Source organism: Hyla sarda, chromosome 9, assembly GCF_029499605.1.
Source record: "Hyla sarda isolate aHylSar1 chromosome 9, aHylSar1.hap1, whole genome shotgun sequence".
Taxonomy (NCBI): Eukaryota; Metazoa; Chordata; class Amphibia; order Anura; family Hylidae; genus Hyla; species Hyla sarda.
The window spans coordinates 18,491,448-18,511,047 of record NC_079197.1 but is presented as its reverse complement, the minus strand read 5'-3'; the positions used below and the strand labels follow the sequence as shown (position 1 = coordinate 18,511,047).

Genomic DNA, 19,600 nt, shown 5'->3' with positions numbered 1-19,600 from the left:
ATCAATACACATATTCGGTATCGTCGCGTGTGTAAAAGTCAGAACTATTAAAATATTTTGTTTATTATCCCGTACGGTGAACGGCGTAAATGTGCTTTTTTATCACATTTTATTCCCAAAAAAATGAATAAAAAATTTATAAAAGTAAAACCTAAGCAAAAGTGATACTGATAAAAACTACAGATCATGGTGCAAAAAATAAGCCCTCATATCGCCCCATATACGAAAAATGAGAAAGTTATAGGTGGTCACAATAGGGCAATTTCAAACCTACTAATTTTGTTAAGATGGTTTGAGATTTTTTTTAAGCGGTACAATTATAGAAAAACATATAATCATGGGGATCATTTTAATCTTATTGAGCCAAATAATAAAGAAAACTTGTCATTTTTACCGGAAAGTGTACAGCGTGAAAACAAAACCTTCCAAAATTTGCTAAATTGCTGTTTTCTTTTCAATTTTCCCACATATAAATAATATTTGTTTGGTTGCGCCGTACGTTTTATGGTAAAATAAGTGATGTAATTACAAAGTACAATTGGTGATGCAAAAAACAAGCCCTCATATGGGTCTGTGGATGGAAATATAAGAGTTATGATTTTTAAAAGGCGAGGAGGAAAAAACGAAAATGCAAAAATAAAATTGGTCTTGTCCTTAAGGCCAAAATGGGCCTGGTGGTTAAGGGGACGGGCCGTGATGTCACGAGGGGGGCGGAGCTGCGACATAACGATGCTCCGGCCCCTGTATTGTCCGTCATTACGCAAGGAGCGAGTCTGCTCTGTGCAGTAATTATAGCGCTGTGCCGCAGCCAAGATCCTGGGGGTCCCCAGCAGTGGGACTCCGGCGATCTGACATCTTATCCCCTATCCTTAGGATAGGGGATAAGATGTCTAAGGGTGGAGTACCCCTTTAATGAGGATTAAAGAAAAATAAGTAGATAACTAATACAGTGACCCCCCGACTTATGATGGCCCCGACATATGATCATTTAAACATATGATGGCCTCTCAGAGCCCATCATATGTTGAAGGCAGCATCGACATATGATGCTGCTGTGTGTCGGGTCCATCGTACAAACAACTATCCGACAGCACAGACAACTTCAGCAACTGACAGATAGTTGTTTAATGTGCCCCGTGTGCCCCGTTCTGCCTCCTGTTACTCACATGCTGTCCTGCTAACTCATACAGGCTTCCACTGTGAGCTCTGTGTAAGCCCCGCCCCCCAGTGCAGCCATAGCCAATAGCCTGCAGCATCTTGCTGCAGGCATCCAATGAGCTGCTGGCTGCCCTCCCCTTCCTTTCCTATAGAGCTGTAGTCGGCAGGATCGTAATGGAGGACATTCTGTCCCCCCTGAAGGTATTTAAAGAACTGTACAGTACTGTATGCGATGTCACACATCACATACAGTACATATACACCCCATACATCAATGTTTCCCTATCAGTGTGCCTCCAGCTGTTGCAAAACTATAACTCCCAGCATGCCCAGACAGTCAATGGCTGTACATGCATGCTGGGAGTTGTAGTTGTGCAACAGCTGCAGGCACCCTGGTTTGTTAAACACTCCCCATACACTCCACATACAATGGTCATCCCAGAACCAATTAGCATTTTCCCATAGAGATATGTATTCAACATACAATGGTTCCAAGGCCCCAGAAACAATTACCATTTTTACATAGACATATGTACTCGACATATGATGGTTTCAACATATGATGGTTCTCCTGGAACCAATTAATATCATATGTTGAGGGACCACTGTACAGATAAAGCAAATCCTTACATATAAAAGTAATAAAGATCTGCTGGGAGCTGTAATCACTGTCTATGCAGAGGACAGGAGCTTCTTCAAGGTCCTGTACAGTACACAGTGTCCTAAAAAAGTAATGGAGCCGCCCTCACCTGGTGTCCAAAGGAGCAGCTAACCCTGGTACAGGTAAAGAGTACAGAACATGTAATACATCCCTGTACTGTAGGGGGCGCTACCAGACACCAGTCAGTGCATACACTTCAGTAATACAGGTAAAGAATAGTACACCCTGTACTGTAGGGGGCGCTACCAGACACCAGTCAGTGCATACACATCAGTAATACAGGTAAAGAGTAGTACAGAACATGTAATACCTCCCTGTACTGTAGGGGATGCTACCAGACACCAGTCAGTGCATACACTTCAGTAATACAGGTAAAGAGTAGCTGCTGGTAGCGCCCCCCCCACAGTACAGGGAGGTACTGTAGGGGGGCGCTACCAGCATCTGATAAATACTGGAAGGGTTAAGATTTTTTAATAGAAGTCATTTACAAATCTGTTTAACTTTATGGCACCAGTTGATTTGAAAAAAATAAATAAATAAATTCAATCGGAGTAAAGGCGGTGCAAAGCCAAAAAATATTTTAAAAAATATCCGGACCCGTCTCCCCTTGGTCCTACTTACACTTTATATTTTTAATACTATAAATGTTACAGATGAATACATACAGTAAATTACAATCTATGTACAATAATACTGTATACACGCAGCATTCGTCTCTCATAGACCATGTGGGGCAGCCAGTCTGTGTTTTGGGGCTGACCCCTTCACGTTTAGCAGAGGGTGACAGTCACTTCACGAGGAGCCTAAAAAATGTCATCATCACATATGTCCAAGTAGACATCGAAGGCCTCGCGGTTACAGTTCCCTTCTGGAGTGAAGACGTATTTGTGAAACGTTCCATCCACACAGACGGCTGAGGAAGAAAAACAATTTAGACTTTGTCTTTATTAGGGCTGAGGCTGCAGCCAGACGGGCAGAGAAATCCCACTCACCTATGACGGAATTGACATTCTTAGAAGTGTTTTTACCAAAGGCACAGATACAGGCGGATTCTGCGGGGACGGTGAAACTGGCTAAACTCCACTGCGAATCCACGTACTGACCGATCATGGGACCAACCTTACCAACGCGTGCCAACCTGAATGATGGTGAAAGAACTTCATGATTAAACAACCTAGTCCAGTGGTCTCCAACCTGCGGACCTCCAGATGTTGCAAAACTTCAACTCCCAGCATGCCCGGACAGCCAACGGCTGTCCGGGCATGCTGGGAGTTGTAGTTTTGCAACATCTGGAGGTCCGCAGGTTGGAGACCACTGACCTAGACTGTAGAGCAATACACGTGTCCGCAGGGAAGCAAAACTGTTTTGGTAATGCAGGTTTATACAATGCACAATGTATACTAGGACGGCATATTGGCCCTATTAAAAGGGGTACTCAAGTGTTCAAATCAACTGGTGCCAGAAAGTTAAACAGCTTTGTAAATGACTTCTATTTAAAAAAAAATCTTAATCCTTCCAGTACTTATCAGCTGCTGTATGCTCCACAGGAAGTTGTATTTCTTTTTGGAGTTTTATTTATTTTATTTTTTTTCCTGTCTGACCACAGTGCTCTCTGCTGACACTTCTCTCCATGTCAGGGAATGTCCAGAGTAGGAGAAAATCCCCATAGCAAACATATACTGCTCTGGATAGTTCCTGATATGGACAAGAGGTGTCAGTAAAGAGCACTGTGGTCAGAAAGAAAATCACTCCAGAAAGAAATACAGACATCTCCTGTAGTATATACAGCAGCTGATAAGTACTGAAAGGATTAAGATTTTGAAAAAGAAGTAATTTACAAATCTGTTGAACTTTTTGGCACCAGTTGATTTAAAAATAAATTTTTTCCCACTGGAGTACCCCTTTAATGGCTGCTCCTGGGTGGGCTGGCTATTATACAGTCGCATCTATGGTTTACTCTGTAGTTGTTTGTCTTAGGGCTGCACACATATCCGGAGACACCACAGAGGTTGCAGCTCCTATTTATTTCGGTGTTCCTCCACATCAGGGCCTCCTCCGTGTAGTATCAGCAACAACTACTTTAGTACAGATTCACACTAGAACAAGACCGGACGGCTATCTTAGGGGTAGGATTTCTGCAGTACAGATGAATGAACTCTCTGCAGGCTGGTGCTACAATGTAGGAGTCTGAATGGAACACTAAATCTGGTAAAAGATAATGAAATCGGAGCACTCACTCAGTCCAAAGGTACCTTGCAGACTTAGCTTTCTTTTGTTCCCATAGGATACAACACAGGGAGGTGGACAGACAGCGAGCGGCAATGGTCCGTATCGCGCGTTCCGTGCTTCGTCAGGCCCCGAAGGGCCTGACGAAGCGCGATACGGACCATTGCCCACTGTCTGTACACCCCCCCCCCCCCCCCCCCCCGCTTTAATGTGTTGCCACTGAATTCAACACAGGGAAGTGTACAAACAGTGGGTGACTGACGAAGCACGCAACGCGTGATACCAACTAGGGATCGACCGATAATCGGTATGGCCGATATTAACGGGCGATTATCACGATTTTGGGCATTATCGGTATCGGCAATTACCTTGGGTGCTGCATCATATCTTATCCTCTATCCTTTTGGGGGCGGAAAACCCCTTTAGGGTACGTTCACACGTAAGCATATTTGATGCACAGGATTTTCTGCTGCAGATTTCAATGTAAACTAAATGACTGATCACAGCTTCTAATCGTCAGTTACAAATCCAGTGCTTCAAATCTGCGCAGGATCCTGTATGTGTGAACGTACCTTTAAAGGGGTACTCCGTTGGAAAAAAAATTTTAATCATCCGGTGCCAGAAAGTTAAACAGATTTGTAAATGACTTCTATTAAAAAATCTTTACCCTTCCAGTACTTATTAGCCCCTGTATGCTACAGAGGAAATTCTTTTCTTTTTGAATTTCTTTTTTGTCTTGTCCACAGCGCTCTCTGCTGACACATCTGTCCGTGTCAGGAACTGTCCAGAGCAGCATAGGTTTGCAATGGGGATATTCTCCTGCTCTGGACAGTTCCTGTTCCTGATATGGGCATCAGGTGTCAGCAGAGAGCACTGTGGACAAAAAAAAAAAAAAAAAAGAATTTCCTCTGTAGCATACAGCTGCTAAAAAGTACTGGAAGGGTAAAGATTTTTTAATAGAAGTCATTTATAAATCTGTTTTTTTTAAGGCTTCTTTCACACTTCATAATTACTCCGTTTTTGAAGTTCCGTCAGAAAATCGACAGTAAAACAGCAGTTACAAAATCCTATACGGCCATAGAAAATCCCATTATAGTCTATGGGATTTTTCTAATAGCTGTTTTAACCCGTTATAGTCTGTTATTAATAACGGCCGTTATTTTGTGACGGAAGATAGTAACGGGAGAAATAGTTCATGAACTATTTTCTTCCTTACTATCTTCCATCACAAAATAATGTCCGTTATTAATGGGTTAAAACGAATATTAGAAAAATCCCATAGACTATAATGGGATTTTCTAACGGCCATATAGGTTTTCGTAATTGCCGTTTTACTGGCGATTTTCTGACGGAACTTTCGAAAACTGAATAATTATGTAGTGTGGAAGGGGCCTAACTTTCTGGCACCAGTTGATTTTTAAAAATAAATGTTTTCCACCGGAGTACCCCTTTAATGTTATTGTAGTATAAATGGGAACACACGGTGTAATCCGGATACATACGCAGAGCGGCGGTTCAGCTTTGTGTCCTTCAGAGCAAATATGTGCACGGTTCCTTTATCACTGGAGCTACACAGAAAGGAGCTGTCATGGCTGAAGTTGATACTGCGGAGAGAGGAAATCTGATGTCAATGGACGCCATTACTCTACTATATTGTTGCTTTTCTCTTAGGATAAAAGTAACAGATATGTAAATTTTAAACATTAAAAGTCCATGAAGATCACAAGTGAATATATTTCTCACTAGAGGCATTGACCTAATATCACCGTAAGGCGGACCACACATACCAGTAGAGTGTGGCTGGATCGGTACCGCGCCGTAGTTCCACCAGCTGCTCCCGGGTCTGGGTGTCAAAGAGCCGTATTAAGGTTCCTTTACGTGAAGCTGAAGCCACCAGAGTACCCTGCTGATTGACCGCTACGCAGCCTAGTTCACTCTGATGGGCATTTATCGTAAATGGGGCGGACGAGCTGCCAGGCTTGGCGTTACACAGATCCTATAGAAGAGGAAGTGCTTAGATATGGAATATAATGCGAATGAAATGTCCGTATAGTTAGAAGTAGACTTACCACCAGCTGTAAGCTGCCGCATTTATGGCCTGGGAAGATTAGCAAATGTTTCTCCATACTGGGGGAGAGATCGCACAGGCCTAGAGGGATGGAAACAACACATGTAAAGTAGATGGTAAGTTACAACATTTAGGGTACGTTCACACGTACGGATTTTTTGCAGCGGATTTCGCTGCGGATCCGCCGCTGAAGGACCTCCTATATGCTGCCTTTATATGTGCCTGCTCGGATCGGCAATACGCCGCTACGAGCAGACACACTGGGATATGCGAGTCGCCATGCACGTGCGCAGTATACTCGCACATCGCGGCAGCTCTCGGCCTAGCTCATAGAGCAGGGGAAGCAGCCGCGATGTGTGCAAGTACACCACACATGCGTGGCGACTCGCACATCGCAGTGTGTCTGCTCAGAGCGGCGTATTGCCGCTCCGAGCAGGCACATTTAAGGGCACCATACCGAGGTCCTTCAGCGGCAGATCTGCAGCGTAAAATGCACTGTAAATTCGCACGTGTGAACGTATCCTAAAGGGGTACTCCACTGCTCAGCATTTGGAACAAACTCTTCCGAACGCTGGAGCCGGAAGGTCGTGAGCTCATAGCCCCGCCCCCTCATGATGTCACACCCTGCCCCCTCAATGCAAGTCTATGGGAGGGGCCGTGACAGCCGTCACGCCCCCTCCCATAGACTTGTATTGAGGGGACGGGGTTATGATGTCACTAGCTGCCGGCTCCAGCGTTCAGAACAGTTTGTTCCAAACGCTGAGCAGCGGGGGAAATTCGGTACTGAATTTCTTATGCCCTATCCAGAACATAGGGACAAGTGTCTGATCATGGGGGTCGGACCAATGGGCCCCCCGCAAACTCCTTCCCGGCTACCTGTTGCTCCTCATCCACTAAGCGACCATCACTCCATGATTAACCACCACACGAAGCGATGGTAATCACACCCCCTCCATGTATATCTATGGCTCTCCCATAGTTGCATGGAACGGTGCTGTGGTCGCCAGCAATTGGTTCATGGAGCAGAGGTCACTCTATGCATGAAGAGAGCCTGGACGCCAGGCAGGAGATCACGGGGGTCCCAGCAGTCGGACCCCCCGTGATCAGACACTTATCCTCTATCCTGTAGATAGGGGATAAGAATCTATGTACCTTTTGGCTGTACAGGCATGCTGGGAATTGTACTTTTTCCACTGCTGGAGGCACCCTGGTTGGGAAACACTGCCTTAGGGATACTTTATGGGAAGCCATTACCTTTAGGGGGAGATCACGGTGGCTCCCAGCAGTCGGACCCCCGGCGATCAGACACTTATCCTCTAACCTGTAGATAGGGGATAAGAACCTATGTACCTTTGGCTGTCCGGGCATGCTGGGAATTGTACTTTTTCCACAGCTGGAGGCACCCTGGTTGGGAAACAATTGTCTTAGGGATACTTTATGGGAAGCCATTACCTTTAGGGGAGATCAGGGGGTCCCAGCAGTTGGACCCCCCACGATCAGACACTTATCCTCTATCCTGTAGATAGGGGATAAGAACCTATGTACCTTTGGCTGTCCGGGCATGCTGGGAACTGTACTTTTTCCACAGCTGGAGGCACCCTGTTTGGGAAACACGGCCTTAGGGATACTTTATGGGAAGCCATTACCTTTAGGGGGAGATCACGGAGGGTCCCAGCAGTCGGACCCCCGGCGATCAGACACTTATCCTCTAACCTGTAGATAGGGGATAAGAATCTATGTACCTTCGGCTGTCCGGGCATGCTGGGAATTGTAGTTTTGCCACAGCTGGAGGCACCCTGGTTGGGAAACACTGCCTTAGGAAAACTTTATGGGAAGCCATTACCTTTAGGGTTGTCTCTTGTATCAAATTCGAATAGTTTAGTTGGGTTATCTGGGAAGGAGTAGACATAAATCCGGTTTTTCACTACGATGACGATCCTGTTAAATTGAAGGTATAGTGTTAGTTCATGACTTTGCCTTTACAGTTGTAAATATATCTTCCAAAGGGTTATTCCCATCATAGTTATTTATTACAATATCTATAGGACATGGCAAAAATCTGCAAAATGTGGGTCCTACAACTCCCTGCACTCCCTATGTACAGAACAAGTGTCCTCTGACCCTATCCTACCACTGCATCCAGGTAGACTATTGAAAGGTAGCTGGGATTATATTAGTTTTTACGACCAGGGTGTCTCCAGCTGTTGCAAAACTACAAATCCCAGCATGCCCGAGTTGTAGTTTTGCAACAGCTGGAGGCACCCTGGTTGGAAAACACTTGTATAGTGCCTGGTTATATATGATACAGCAAGTGTTTCCCAACCAGTATGCCCCCAGCTTTTGCAAAACTACAACTCCCAGCATGCCCGGACAGCCAAAGGCTGTCCGGGCATGCTGGAAGTTGTAGTTTTGCAAAACCTGGAGGCACCCTGATTGAGAAACACTGCCCTGCATTTGCAAAACTACAACTCCCAGTATGCCCAGACAGACTAAGTCTGTCCGGGCATGCTGGGATTTGTACTTTTGCAACATCTGGAGGCACCCTGGTTGGGAAACACTGATGTATACAAACAAGCTCGCTGTGTTCACTGTTTTCTTACCTCCTATAGAAGCAAATGGGAGTTACTAAAGCAATATGGCGCAGCAAACCCAGCTGTTTGTGTAATCCCAGCCACCTCTCCATCTGCATGCTGGGAGTTGTAGTTGCGTACCTCCAGCACTACACCTCCCAGCATGCCCTTCGGCGATCAGTACATGCTGGGAGATGTAGTTTTGCAACAGCTGGAGGCACCCTGGTTGGGAAACACTGCTATAGCCGCAGTGTTGGGTAATTAGGATGAATTAGATCTGTCTCCATGGGGTATATAGACGACGTTTTTCTTCTGTAGCCTGAGTGTATCCCAGGCTTTGATGGGTATTTTGTGACTATGTATCTGTGTTTGTATTATTGATAGAATATTTGATCATTTCTTACTTTTTTATCTGCTTGTAATATGCCTTATCATTCAAATGGATAAAAAAATAAATAAACATTTAGATTATGACACGGAAACCGCACCAGATGTGTGGACTCACTTGTCAGCTCGCAGTCGTACGCTGAGCACGGGTTTGGTGAATGTGAACTCCAGCACCAGCCTGTCTTTGCCATCCCTCGAGTCATCCCAGATAAGCACTGTCCAAGAGTAAGGAGACATTAGAGCTCATCCAGATCCAGAGACATGGGATGTTACCAGATTATAGAGCAGAGTTTCCCAACCGGGGTGCCTCCAGCTGTTGCAAAACTACAACTCCCAGCATGCCCGGACAGCCAAAGGCTGTCCGGGCATGCTGGGAGTTGTAGTTTTGCAACAGCTGGAGGTGACCTGGTTGGGAAACACTGGTATAGAGTACTCACCTGATATATCGGAGAACTTGGGGTTACTTCCGCCACCCACCAGTGCCAAGAGATTAGACCTGTGCAGCATTTCAGCCTGTCCGACGCTGCCCACCTGCTCCACATCTGGACGGAGGAAACAGAACACTGGTCACTGCCTATTCTTATGGACGGTTCTTTCTTCTAGTTTACACGCTATGGTTTTGCCCATTAAAGGGGTATTCCAGGAAAATACTTTTTTTTTTAATCAACTGGCTCCAGAAAGTTAAACAGATTTGTAAATTACTTGTATTAAAAAATCTTAATCCTTCCAATACTTATCAGCTGCTGAAGTTGAGTTGTTCTTTTCTGTCTGGCAACAGTGCTCTCTGCTGACACCTCTGCTTGTCTCGGGAACTGCACAGAGCAGAAGAGGTTTGCTATGGAGATTTGCTTCTACTCTGGACAGTTCCCTAGACACATGTCATCAGAGAGCACTTAGTCAGAAAACAACAACTCAACTTCAGCAGCTCATAAGTACTGAAAGGATTAAGATTTTTTTTAATAGAAGTAATTTACAAATCTGTTTAACTTTCTGGAGCCAGTAGATTATATATAAAGTTTATTCCTGGATAACCCCATTAACATTAAAAGGGGTATGTTTTACTAGGGCATTGTTTACAACATGAGGCTCTACAGACTATTGGTTGGAGTTCAATGCACGTCTGGGCATACGTATCCCCAGCGCCTGCTGCAACAGTATGAACAAGTAATAAATGGCGCATAGTTAGGGGTTCTAAACTAGGGACAGCCTTACACTTGCTATCCCATACAAATATCCCCTAAACACATACATGCTCGACTCAGCTGAGCATGTATCAACGGAGAGAGATGAGTAAACTGCAGCCAGAATCTGGTACTGGCTAACCTCTATGGAGAACATAAGGATTGGACTTTAAAGGGGTACTCCGCCCCTAGACATCTTATCCCCTATCCCAAGGATAGGGGATAAGATGTCTGATCGCGGGGGTCCCATCACTGGGGACCCCAAAATCTCCCTGCTACACCCGGCGTTCGTTTAGAGCATCGGGTTCAGCGCCGGAGGCTCGCGACATCGCGGCCGTGCCCCCTTAATGCAAGACTATGGGAGGGAGCGTAACGGCCGTCACACTCCCCCCCCATAGATTTGCATTGAGGGGGCATGACTGTGAAGTGACGAGCCTCCGCCCCGCATCGCCAGTCATCCGGCACAGAGTGAAGTTCGCTCTGTGCACCGGATGTCTGGGGTGCCGCAGCCGAGATCACGGGGGGTCCCCAGCAGCAGGACCCCCGCGATTAAGGCCGGTTTCACACTGCGGAATCTCCGGATGGAATTTCTGCCGGAGATCCCGCTAGGACCCTGCAGACTGCATTGCTGTCGCCATAGACAGCAATGCATTTCTGAGTGGATCCACTGAAACAACTGCTCAGAAATGCATTGCCGTCTAATGGGATGGCAATGCAGTCCGCGCAGTCCTAGCGCTGCCTGCGGGATCTCTGGTGGAAATTCCGTCCGGAGATTCCGCAGTGTGAACCCGGCCTAAATTGCAATATGCTTGATCCTTTTTGTCCCTTGACATCATCTGTAGGGTGGGAGTTGGGAGATCCCCATACACATTAGATGGTCGACTATTCTTTACTGTGTATTGTGGTGTACGAAGACATATGAATAGTGTTATTCACTCCTTAAAGGGGTACTCCGAGGGAAAACTTTTTTTTTATTTTTTTTTATCAACTGGTGCCAGAAAGGTAAACAGATTTTTAAATGACTTCTATAAAAAAAATCTTAATCCTTCCAGTACTTATTAGCTGCTGAATACTACAGAGGAAATTAAATTATTTTCTTTTTGGAACACAGAGCTCTCTGCTGACATCTCTGTCCATTTTAAGAACTGTCCAGAGTAGGAGAAAATCCCCATAGCAAACAGTTCCTAAAATGGACAGAGATGTCAGCAGAGAGCACTGTGCTCGTGATGTCAGCAGAGAGCTCTGTGTTCCAAAAAGAAAATAATTTCCTCTGTAGTATTCAGCAGCTAATGAGAACTGGAAGGATTAAGATTTTTTTTATAGAAGTAATTTACAAATCCGTTTAACTTTCTGGCACCAGTTGATTAAAAAAAAAAAGTTTTCCACCGGAGTACCCCTTTAAAGAAGGTTTTTCCAACCAGGGTGCCTCAAGCAGTTGCAAAACTACTATTCCCAGCATGCCTTAGGTTTACTTGTAGTTTTGCAACAGCTGGAGGCACCCTGGTTGGAAAACACTTGTATAGTGCCTGGTATATATGATACGACAAGTGTTTCCCAACCAGTATGCCTCCAGCTGTTTCGAAACTACAACTCTCCCAGCATGCCTTAGGTTTAGTCGTAGTTTTGCAACAGCTGGAGGCACCCTGGTTGGAAAACACTTGTATAGTGCCTGGTATATATGATACGACAAGTGTTTCCCAACCAGTATGCCCCCAGCTGTTGCAAAACCACAACTCCCAGCATGCCCGGACAGCCAAAGGCTGTGCGGGCATGCTGGGAGTTGTAGTTTTGCAACAGCTGGAGGCACCTTGGTTGGGAAACACTGCCCTACATTTTCTGTTCCTTGCGTAGATTAACTTACAGTCTTCATGTGACCATAATAGAAGCCAGCCATGATGCTAGAGGTGGTCACATGACCTCAAGATGGATGTCACGTCCATAATTGCAAATAGAGGACGGTCAGCAGGGGAGACACAAATATAACTCCCCCCCCCCCCCCCCCGTACCCTAAGTCCCCATTACCTACCCAGGTGTCCTTTCTCCATCAGGGGTTCAATGTTAAATATCCGGACTCCCGTCTCCATCGCACAACAGAAGCAGCCTGATCCGAAAATAAGGGAGACAAATTATAAAAACACACATTCCCTTCAAAAGATGATCGATCGCTGTATCAAGGAATAGGGCTGCGCTGGGGTCAAGTCCCACCAAGGACAACATGTGCCGGGAGTTTGTATGTTCTCCCCTGTGTTTGTGCGACCAATTGTACTTTGTAATGGCGCCTTTTATTTTACCCAAAAAAAGTACGGCGGAACAAAGAAAGGGGGTCAGAAGAAGAGAGCAATTTAAAGGGGTACTACCGTGGAAAATTTTTCTTTTTCAATCAACTGGTGCCAGAAAGTCAAACAGATTTGTAAATCACTTCAATTAAAAAAAATCTTAATCCTTCCAGTACTTTTTAGGGGCTGTATACTAAAGAGAAATCCAAAAAAGAAATGCATTTCCTGTGATGTCCCGACCACAGTGCTCTCTGCTGACCTCTGCTGTCCATTTTAGGAACTGGAGAAAATCCCCATAGCAAACATATGCTTCTCTGGACAGTTCCTAAAATGGACAGCAGAGGTCAGCAGAGAGCACTGTGGTAGTGACATAAGAGAAATCCAAAAAGAAAATTATTTTCTCTGTAGTATACAGCCCCTAAAAAGTACTGGAAGGGTAAAGATTTTTTAATAGAAGTAATATACAAATCTGTTTAACTTTCTGGCACCAGTTGATTTAAAAAAAAAAAAAAAAAAAAAAAAAAAAGTTTTCCACGGAGTACCCCTTTAAACCACAATCATTTTTCTATAAGGAGTTAAAACAAAACCTATAAAAAATTGGGTATCGTTGTAATCGTGTGGATCTTCAGAATAAAGATAATGTGTCATTTTTACCAAAAAGCGCACTGTATAGTGACAAACCCAAAAGTTGAAAAGTGACATCACTATGTATAACAGATATAGCAGTCAGTGATGTCACTATGTGTAACAGGTATAGAAGTCAGTGATGTCACTATGTATAAGATATATATCAGTGATGTCACTATGTATAACAGATATAGCAGTCAGTGACATCACTATGTATAACAGATATAGCAGTCAGTGACATCACTATGTATAACAGATATAGCAGTCAGTGACATCACTATGTATAACAGATATAGCAGTCAGTGACATCACTATGTATAACAGGTATAGCAGTCAGTGACATCACTATGTATAACAGATATAGCAGTCAGTGATGTCATTATGTATAGCAGTGACATCACTATTTATATCAGGTGTAGCAGTCAGTGACATCACTATGTATAACAGATATAGCAGTCAGTGATGTCACTATGTATAACAGATATAGCAGTCAGTGACATCACTATGTATAACAGATATAGCAGTCAGTGACATCACTATGTATAACAGATATAGCAGTCAGTGACATCACTATGTATAACAGATATAGCAGTCAGTGACGTCACTATGTATAACAGATATAGCAGTCAGTGACATCACTATGTATAACAGATATAGCAGTCAGTGACGTCACTATGTATAACAGATATAGCAGTCAGTGACATCACTATGTATAACAGATATAGCAGTCAGTGACATCACTATGTATAACAGATATAGCAGTCAGTGACGTCACTATGTATAACAGATATAGCAGTCAGTGACATCACTATGTATAACAGATATAGCAGTCAGTGACATCACTATGTATAACAGATATAGCAGTCAGTGACGTCACTATGTATAACAGATATAGCAGTCAGTGACATCACTATGTATAACAGATATAGCAGTCAGTGACATCACTATGTATAACAGATATAGCAGTCAGTGACGTCACTATGTATAACAGATATAGCAGTCAGTGACATCACTATGTATAACAGATATAGCAGTCAGTGATGTCACTATGTATAACAGATATAGAAGTCAGTGACATCACTATGTATAACAGATATAGCAGTCAGTGACATCACTATGTATAACAGATATAGCAGTCAGTGACGTCACTATGTATAACAGATATAGCAGTCAGTGACATCACTATGTATAACAGGTGTAGCAGTCAGTGATGTCATTATGTATAGCAGTGACATCACTATTTATATCAGGTGTAGCAGTCAGTGACATCACTATGTATAACAGATATAGCAGTCAGTGACATCACTATGTATAACAGATATAGCAGTCAGTGACATCACTATGTATAACAGATATAGCAGTCAGTGACATCACTATGTATAACAGATATAGCAGTCAGTGACGTCACTATGTATAACAGGTATAGCAGTCAGTGACATCACTATGTATAACAGATATAGCAGTCAGTGACGTCACTATGTATAACAGATATAGCAGTCAGTGACGTCACTATGTATAACAGGTGTAGCAGTCAGTGATGTCATTATGTATCGCAGTGACATCACTATTTATATCAGGTGTAGCAGTCAGTGACGTCACTATGTATCGCAGTCAACCCCCCCGCGCACTCACTCTGGTCTTGGTTGAACCGGAGCCCATTGACACCGCGCTCCTGGGACATGGCGGACACGGGAACAGCTGTACGACAGATGCAGAGACGTTATGTCGTGACAGACTGCGATCCCTCCGGTCACCTGCTGGGTCCCCGGTGACAACCGCTTTTGTTTTTCAGCACTGCGCTTCCGTGTTTACATGTTACAGCGGCGCTACACGGCGGAAGTGACGTAACGACGCACAGACGTCCCGCGCCATCTTTAACGCGGGTATGCCCCGTCCCGTGAAAATGTCTGTAAGCATGTGAGGACATTTATCAAGTTTCGTGCAAAGAAACAGTTGCCCATAGCAACCAGATGCGTTGTTTTTTTTTAAAGAAAAATGAAAGCTGTAAGCCGGTTGCTATAGGCAACTGCACAAGGTTTACACTTTTTTTTGTATTAATAAGTCAAGGAGAGGTAACAATGTCAGTGTTTCTCAACCAGTCTGCTTCCAGCTAATGCAAAACTACAACTCCCAGCATGTCCAGACTGCCAAAGGCAGTCTGGGCATGCTGGGAATTGTAGTTTTGCAACAGCTGGAGGCACACTGGTTGGGGAAACACTGCTCTAGTGTCTTTGAAACAAATGACTATGGTGTAACACTGTGCACAATAGTCATTTTTCTTAATGGGATGCATTCGGCACCTAAATGCCCAAACAGGGCGATGTTCTTTTCTCTCCCATTGCATCATGGGAAAGAGCTTCTCGCACTGTATCCATAGCCGCTATCTCCAGCATAAGAACCCCCCTCCCCAGCATGTTTACACACGCTTTGGACCCTAAAAATTATTTATGTTCATTCTTTTGTTGGAATCCGCTCTGAAATGCATTGTCTATTGAGACGCCGAATATCCAAGCGGTCCTAGGGCCTGCACCAGACGGAATCTCTGCCCGTAGAGTGAATGATCCCAACTAGAGATGAGCGAACTTATAGTAAATTCGATTCGTCACGAACTTCTCAGCTCGGCGGTTGATGACTTTTCCTGCATAAATTAGTTCAGCTTTCCGGTGCTCCGGTGGGCTGGAAAAGGTGGATACAGTCCTAGGAAAGAGTCTCCTAGGACTGTATCTACCTTTTCCAGCCCACGGGAGCACCTGAAAGCTGAACTAATTTATGCAGGAAAAGTCATCAACTGCCGAGCCGAGAAGTTCGTGACGAATCGAATTTACTGTAAGTTCGTTCATCTCTAATCCCAACGTCTGGGCCATTGCGCGTGCAACCACAAAAACAATGTAACATAACAAAACTACTGATTATATCTGTCTATGTCCGGAAAGAACTGCTACATCAGAGTATACGCAAAACGGAAGCAAATGGCTACCGAATCTTCCATTATATGCTGCACGAGAGGAACATTTTTTTTTGTTTTGTTTTTCACTCCTCAAGTCCAACGTATAACTATACTGTGTTGATCCAGAGGAAAGCAAAAAAAAATAAAAAATAAATACCCTTATGACGCCAATGCCAATTGCCCCATGACAGAGGAATCCAATATGGCATCAGAATAAATCCCTTGATTAATGTTCTATCCCCATAGATCTAAAGTCTATAACCTGTAATTTTATATTTTTCCAGATAAACATTCAGGCCCCCTTGAACTTATTTATTGACTCAGACATCACAACATCATGTGACAGAGAGTTCCATAGTCTCACTGCTCTTACAGTAAAGAATCTCTGTCTCTGATCATGATGATGATGATGATGAAACCTTCTTTCCTCTAGATGTAAAGGATGCCCCCTTGTCATGGTTATTGTTAGAGATGAGCGAACTTACAGTAAATTCGATTTGTCACGAACTTCTCGGCTCGGCAGTTGATGACTTTTCCTGCATAAATTAGTTCAGCTTTCAGGTGCTCCCGTGGGCTGGAAAAGGTGGATGCAGTTCTAGGAGAGTCTTCCTTAGGACTGTATCCACCTTTTCCAGCCCACCGGAGCACCGGAAAGCTGAACTAATTTATGCAGGAAAAGTCAGCAACCGCCGAGCTGAGAAGTTCGTGACGAATCGAATTTACTGTAAGTTTGCTCATCTCTAGTTATCGGCCTAGGTATAAAAAGATCACTAGAAAGACCTCTATAATGTCCATTCATGTGTTTGTACATTGTGATCAGATCGCCCCTAAGACCTGTCTTAGTATCCAATCCTCCCATTGTATTAATAATCTTTGTTGCCCTCCTCTGCACCCTCTCCAGTCCTGCCATGTCGTTCTTAGATACAGGTGCCAACATTTGGACACAATACTCCATATGTGGTCTGACTATTTATACAGAGACAAAACTATGTCCCCTGCCACAAGCCTTTATACTAGCGGTCTTCAAACTGTGGCCCTCCAGATGTGGCAAAACTACAACTCCCAGCATGCCCGGACAGCCGTTGGCTGTCCGGGCATGCTGGGAATTGTAGTTTTGCCACATCTGGAGGGCCACAGTTTGAAGACCACTGCTTTATACCTTTCTTAATGCATCCAATGACTTTATTAGCCCCAATACCCCCAAGTCCCTTTCGTGAGACGTTTTACCTAATGTTCTATTATTTAGCACTTAATTACATATTTTCTCTTTTTAGGACCAAAGTGCATAACCTTACATTTCTCTTCAATCTTTATTTTGCCATTTCTCTTCTGAAGCCTCTAGCTTCCCCAGATAGCCGCATGTAATACTACATTTATCCTGTAGTGGTCGCTGCAGACAAACTGTGCAGATGGTGAGTTCCTGCTGTGTACCTGTGAAATTGCAGGCAGAAATTCTGCTTACTAAAAATGTATAGTGTAGCGAATGGGTTTCCGTTGACAAATTCACACTTCAGAATTTGTGAACGGAAAATCCGCTTGGAAATTTCCGCCTGAAGAATGGCGTTGCTCATTCTTCAGGCGGAAATACTTTGCGGAACACATTGCAGTCTATGGGAGACTGCAGTGTCCGCGTGGTCCTAGCGCCGACTGATTCAATCGGTCCTGGCCGCAATCGGAATCTCCGGGCAAAAATGTTCTGCCCGGAGATTCCGCAGTGTGAACCTAGCCTAAGAGTTGGGTTAGCAGCGGTCAGATCATATTATACATGCTGTCTATGAGACTATCAACTCCTTTAATGGACTCCAGACAAATTGCTCTTTGTACACATTAAAACTGCAGATACTTTACAGAAAAAAAATGTTTATTTACAGGAGTTAAATAAAAAAAAAATAAAAAAAAATACAATAGCCTGGATAAAATGTGCAAAACTTCTATATGATCGCGGCGGTCAGTCGTCGCGCATCCCGGCATAGTGACAAATTACATCATAACTAAAGTTGACGGCATCATCATTCTCCCCTTCTAGCTGCACCAATGCTCGGCTCTTCTGCTTCTCTCTATGTAGGATCCTCCCTACCTGGAAACAAAGAAGAAAAAAAAAACTTCTGAAATGCCAAATTAATGGATACAGCTAGAGATGAGCGAACTTACAGTAAATTCGATTCGTCACGAACTTCTCGGCTCGGCAGTTGATGACTTATCCTGCGTAAATTAGTTCAGCTTTCAGGTGCTCCGGTGGGCTGGAAAAGGTGGATACAGTCCTAGGAATGTATCCACCTTTTCTAGCCCACTGGAGCACCTGAAAGCTGAACTAATTTATGCAGGATAAGTCATCAACTGCCGAGCCGAGAAGTTCGTGACGAATCGAAATTACTGTAAGTTCGCTCATCTCTAGATACAGCCTATCACTTTCCTGCCATGTTAGGTGTTGTAGTTTACTATAAAAGCTGCGATCTGCAGCCCATGAGACTGTCCACTTTTTAAGAAAGTCTGGAGCCCTAAATATCTGAGCCCCAAGGAGGAGGCCCTGATGTGGAGGAACACTGAAATAAACAGGCGCTGTGTACATCGCTGCAACCTCTGTGGTGTCTCCGGATATGTGTGCAGCATCATTTGCATGAAAAGTCCTAATAGAAACACAACTAAAGAGTAAACTGTAGATGCGCTGTATAATAGCCAGCTCAACCAAGAGCAGCCATTAAAGGGGTACTCCAGTGGAATTTTTATTTTTTATTTTATTTTTTTTTTTAAATCAACTGTGCCAAAAATGTAAACGGATTTGTAAATTATGAAGCAGAGAGAAATAGTAGAAAAAGTCGGCAGACTCACCATAAACTTCTTTTCCAGGGTGGTTTCTTTATTGCATACTCACATATAAAAACTGATACAAAAGGAGGGAGAGAAGGATCACACCTTCAGGCCAGAAGAAGCTCGAGCGCCAAGCGAAACAGATTCTGTCGCCAGACAGTGAATACCCCCCACTGTGATCCTTCTCTCCCTCCTTTTGTATCAGTTTTTATATGTGAGTATGCAATAAAGAAACCACCCTAGAAAAGAAGTTTATGGTGAGTCTGCCGACTTTTTCTACTATTTCTCTCTGCTTCAAGATTTGTGATTTGCTATTAACAGTCAGAGCACCACCAACACTTCGGGGAACACTCCTACACGTCCCATAGTCCAAAACCGTGAGAATATCAGCAGCAGTGCCGGACATTACACTTTTTTTCTGGATTTGTAAATTACTTCTATTTAAAAATCTTAATCCTTCTAGTACTTAGCTGCTGTATGCGCCAGAGGAGGTTGTGTAGTTCTTTCCAGTCTGACTTCAGTGCTCTCTGCTGCCACCTTTGTCCATGTCAGGAACTGTCCAGAGTAGGAGCAAATCCTCATTGCAAACCTCTCCTGCTCTGGACAGTTCCTGACATGGAAAGAGGTGTCAGTAGAGAACACTGTGGTCAGACAGAAAAGAACTACACAACTTCCTCTGTAGTATTCAACA

At 44.0% G+C, this 19,600-nt stretch overlaps 2 protein-coding genes across 3 annotated transcripts in view; both read right to left on the bottom strand.

The window, feature by feature from the left end:
* Positions 1–2,430: 2,430 nt before the first annotated feature.
* WDR45 (WD repeat domain 45) lies at positions 2,431–14,998 on the bottom strand. Its single transcript, XM_056539850.1, has 10 exons — positions 14,787–14,998; positions 12,278–12,352; positions 9,508–9,612; positions 9,189–9,285; positions 7,957–8,051; positions 6,115–6,194; positions 5,833–6,041; positions 5,548–5,649; positions 2,812–2,957; positions 2,431–2,732 (listed from the first exon to the last, which is right to left on the bottom strand). Exons 1-10 carry the CDS (start codon positions 14,833–14,835, stop codon positions 2,623–2,625), a joined length of 1,068 nt encoding a protein of 355 aa, XP_056395825.1. The 5' UTR covers positions 14,836–14,998; the 3' UTR covers positions 2,431–2,622.
* Positions 14,999–17,951: 2,953 nt separating this feature from the next.
* Positions 17,952–19,600, bottom strand: part of GPKOW (G-patch domain and KOW motifs) — a 41,688-nt gene continuing 40,039 nt past the window's right edge. For both annotated transcript variants that reach the window (XM_056537658.1, XM_056537657.1), the window contains exon 11: positions 17,952–18,178. In XM_056537658.1, coding sequence (XP_056393633.1) covers positions 18,050–18,178 — 129 coding nt within the window. In that variant the 3' untranslated portion in view covers positions 17,952–18,049. The remainder of the gene's footprint in view (positions 18,179–19,600) is intronic.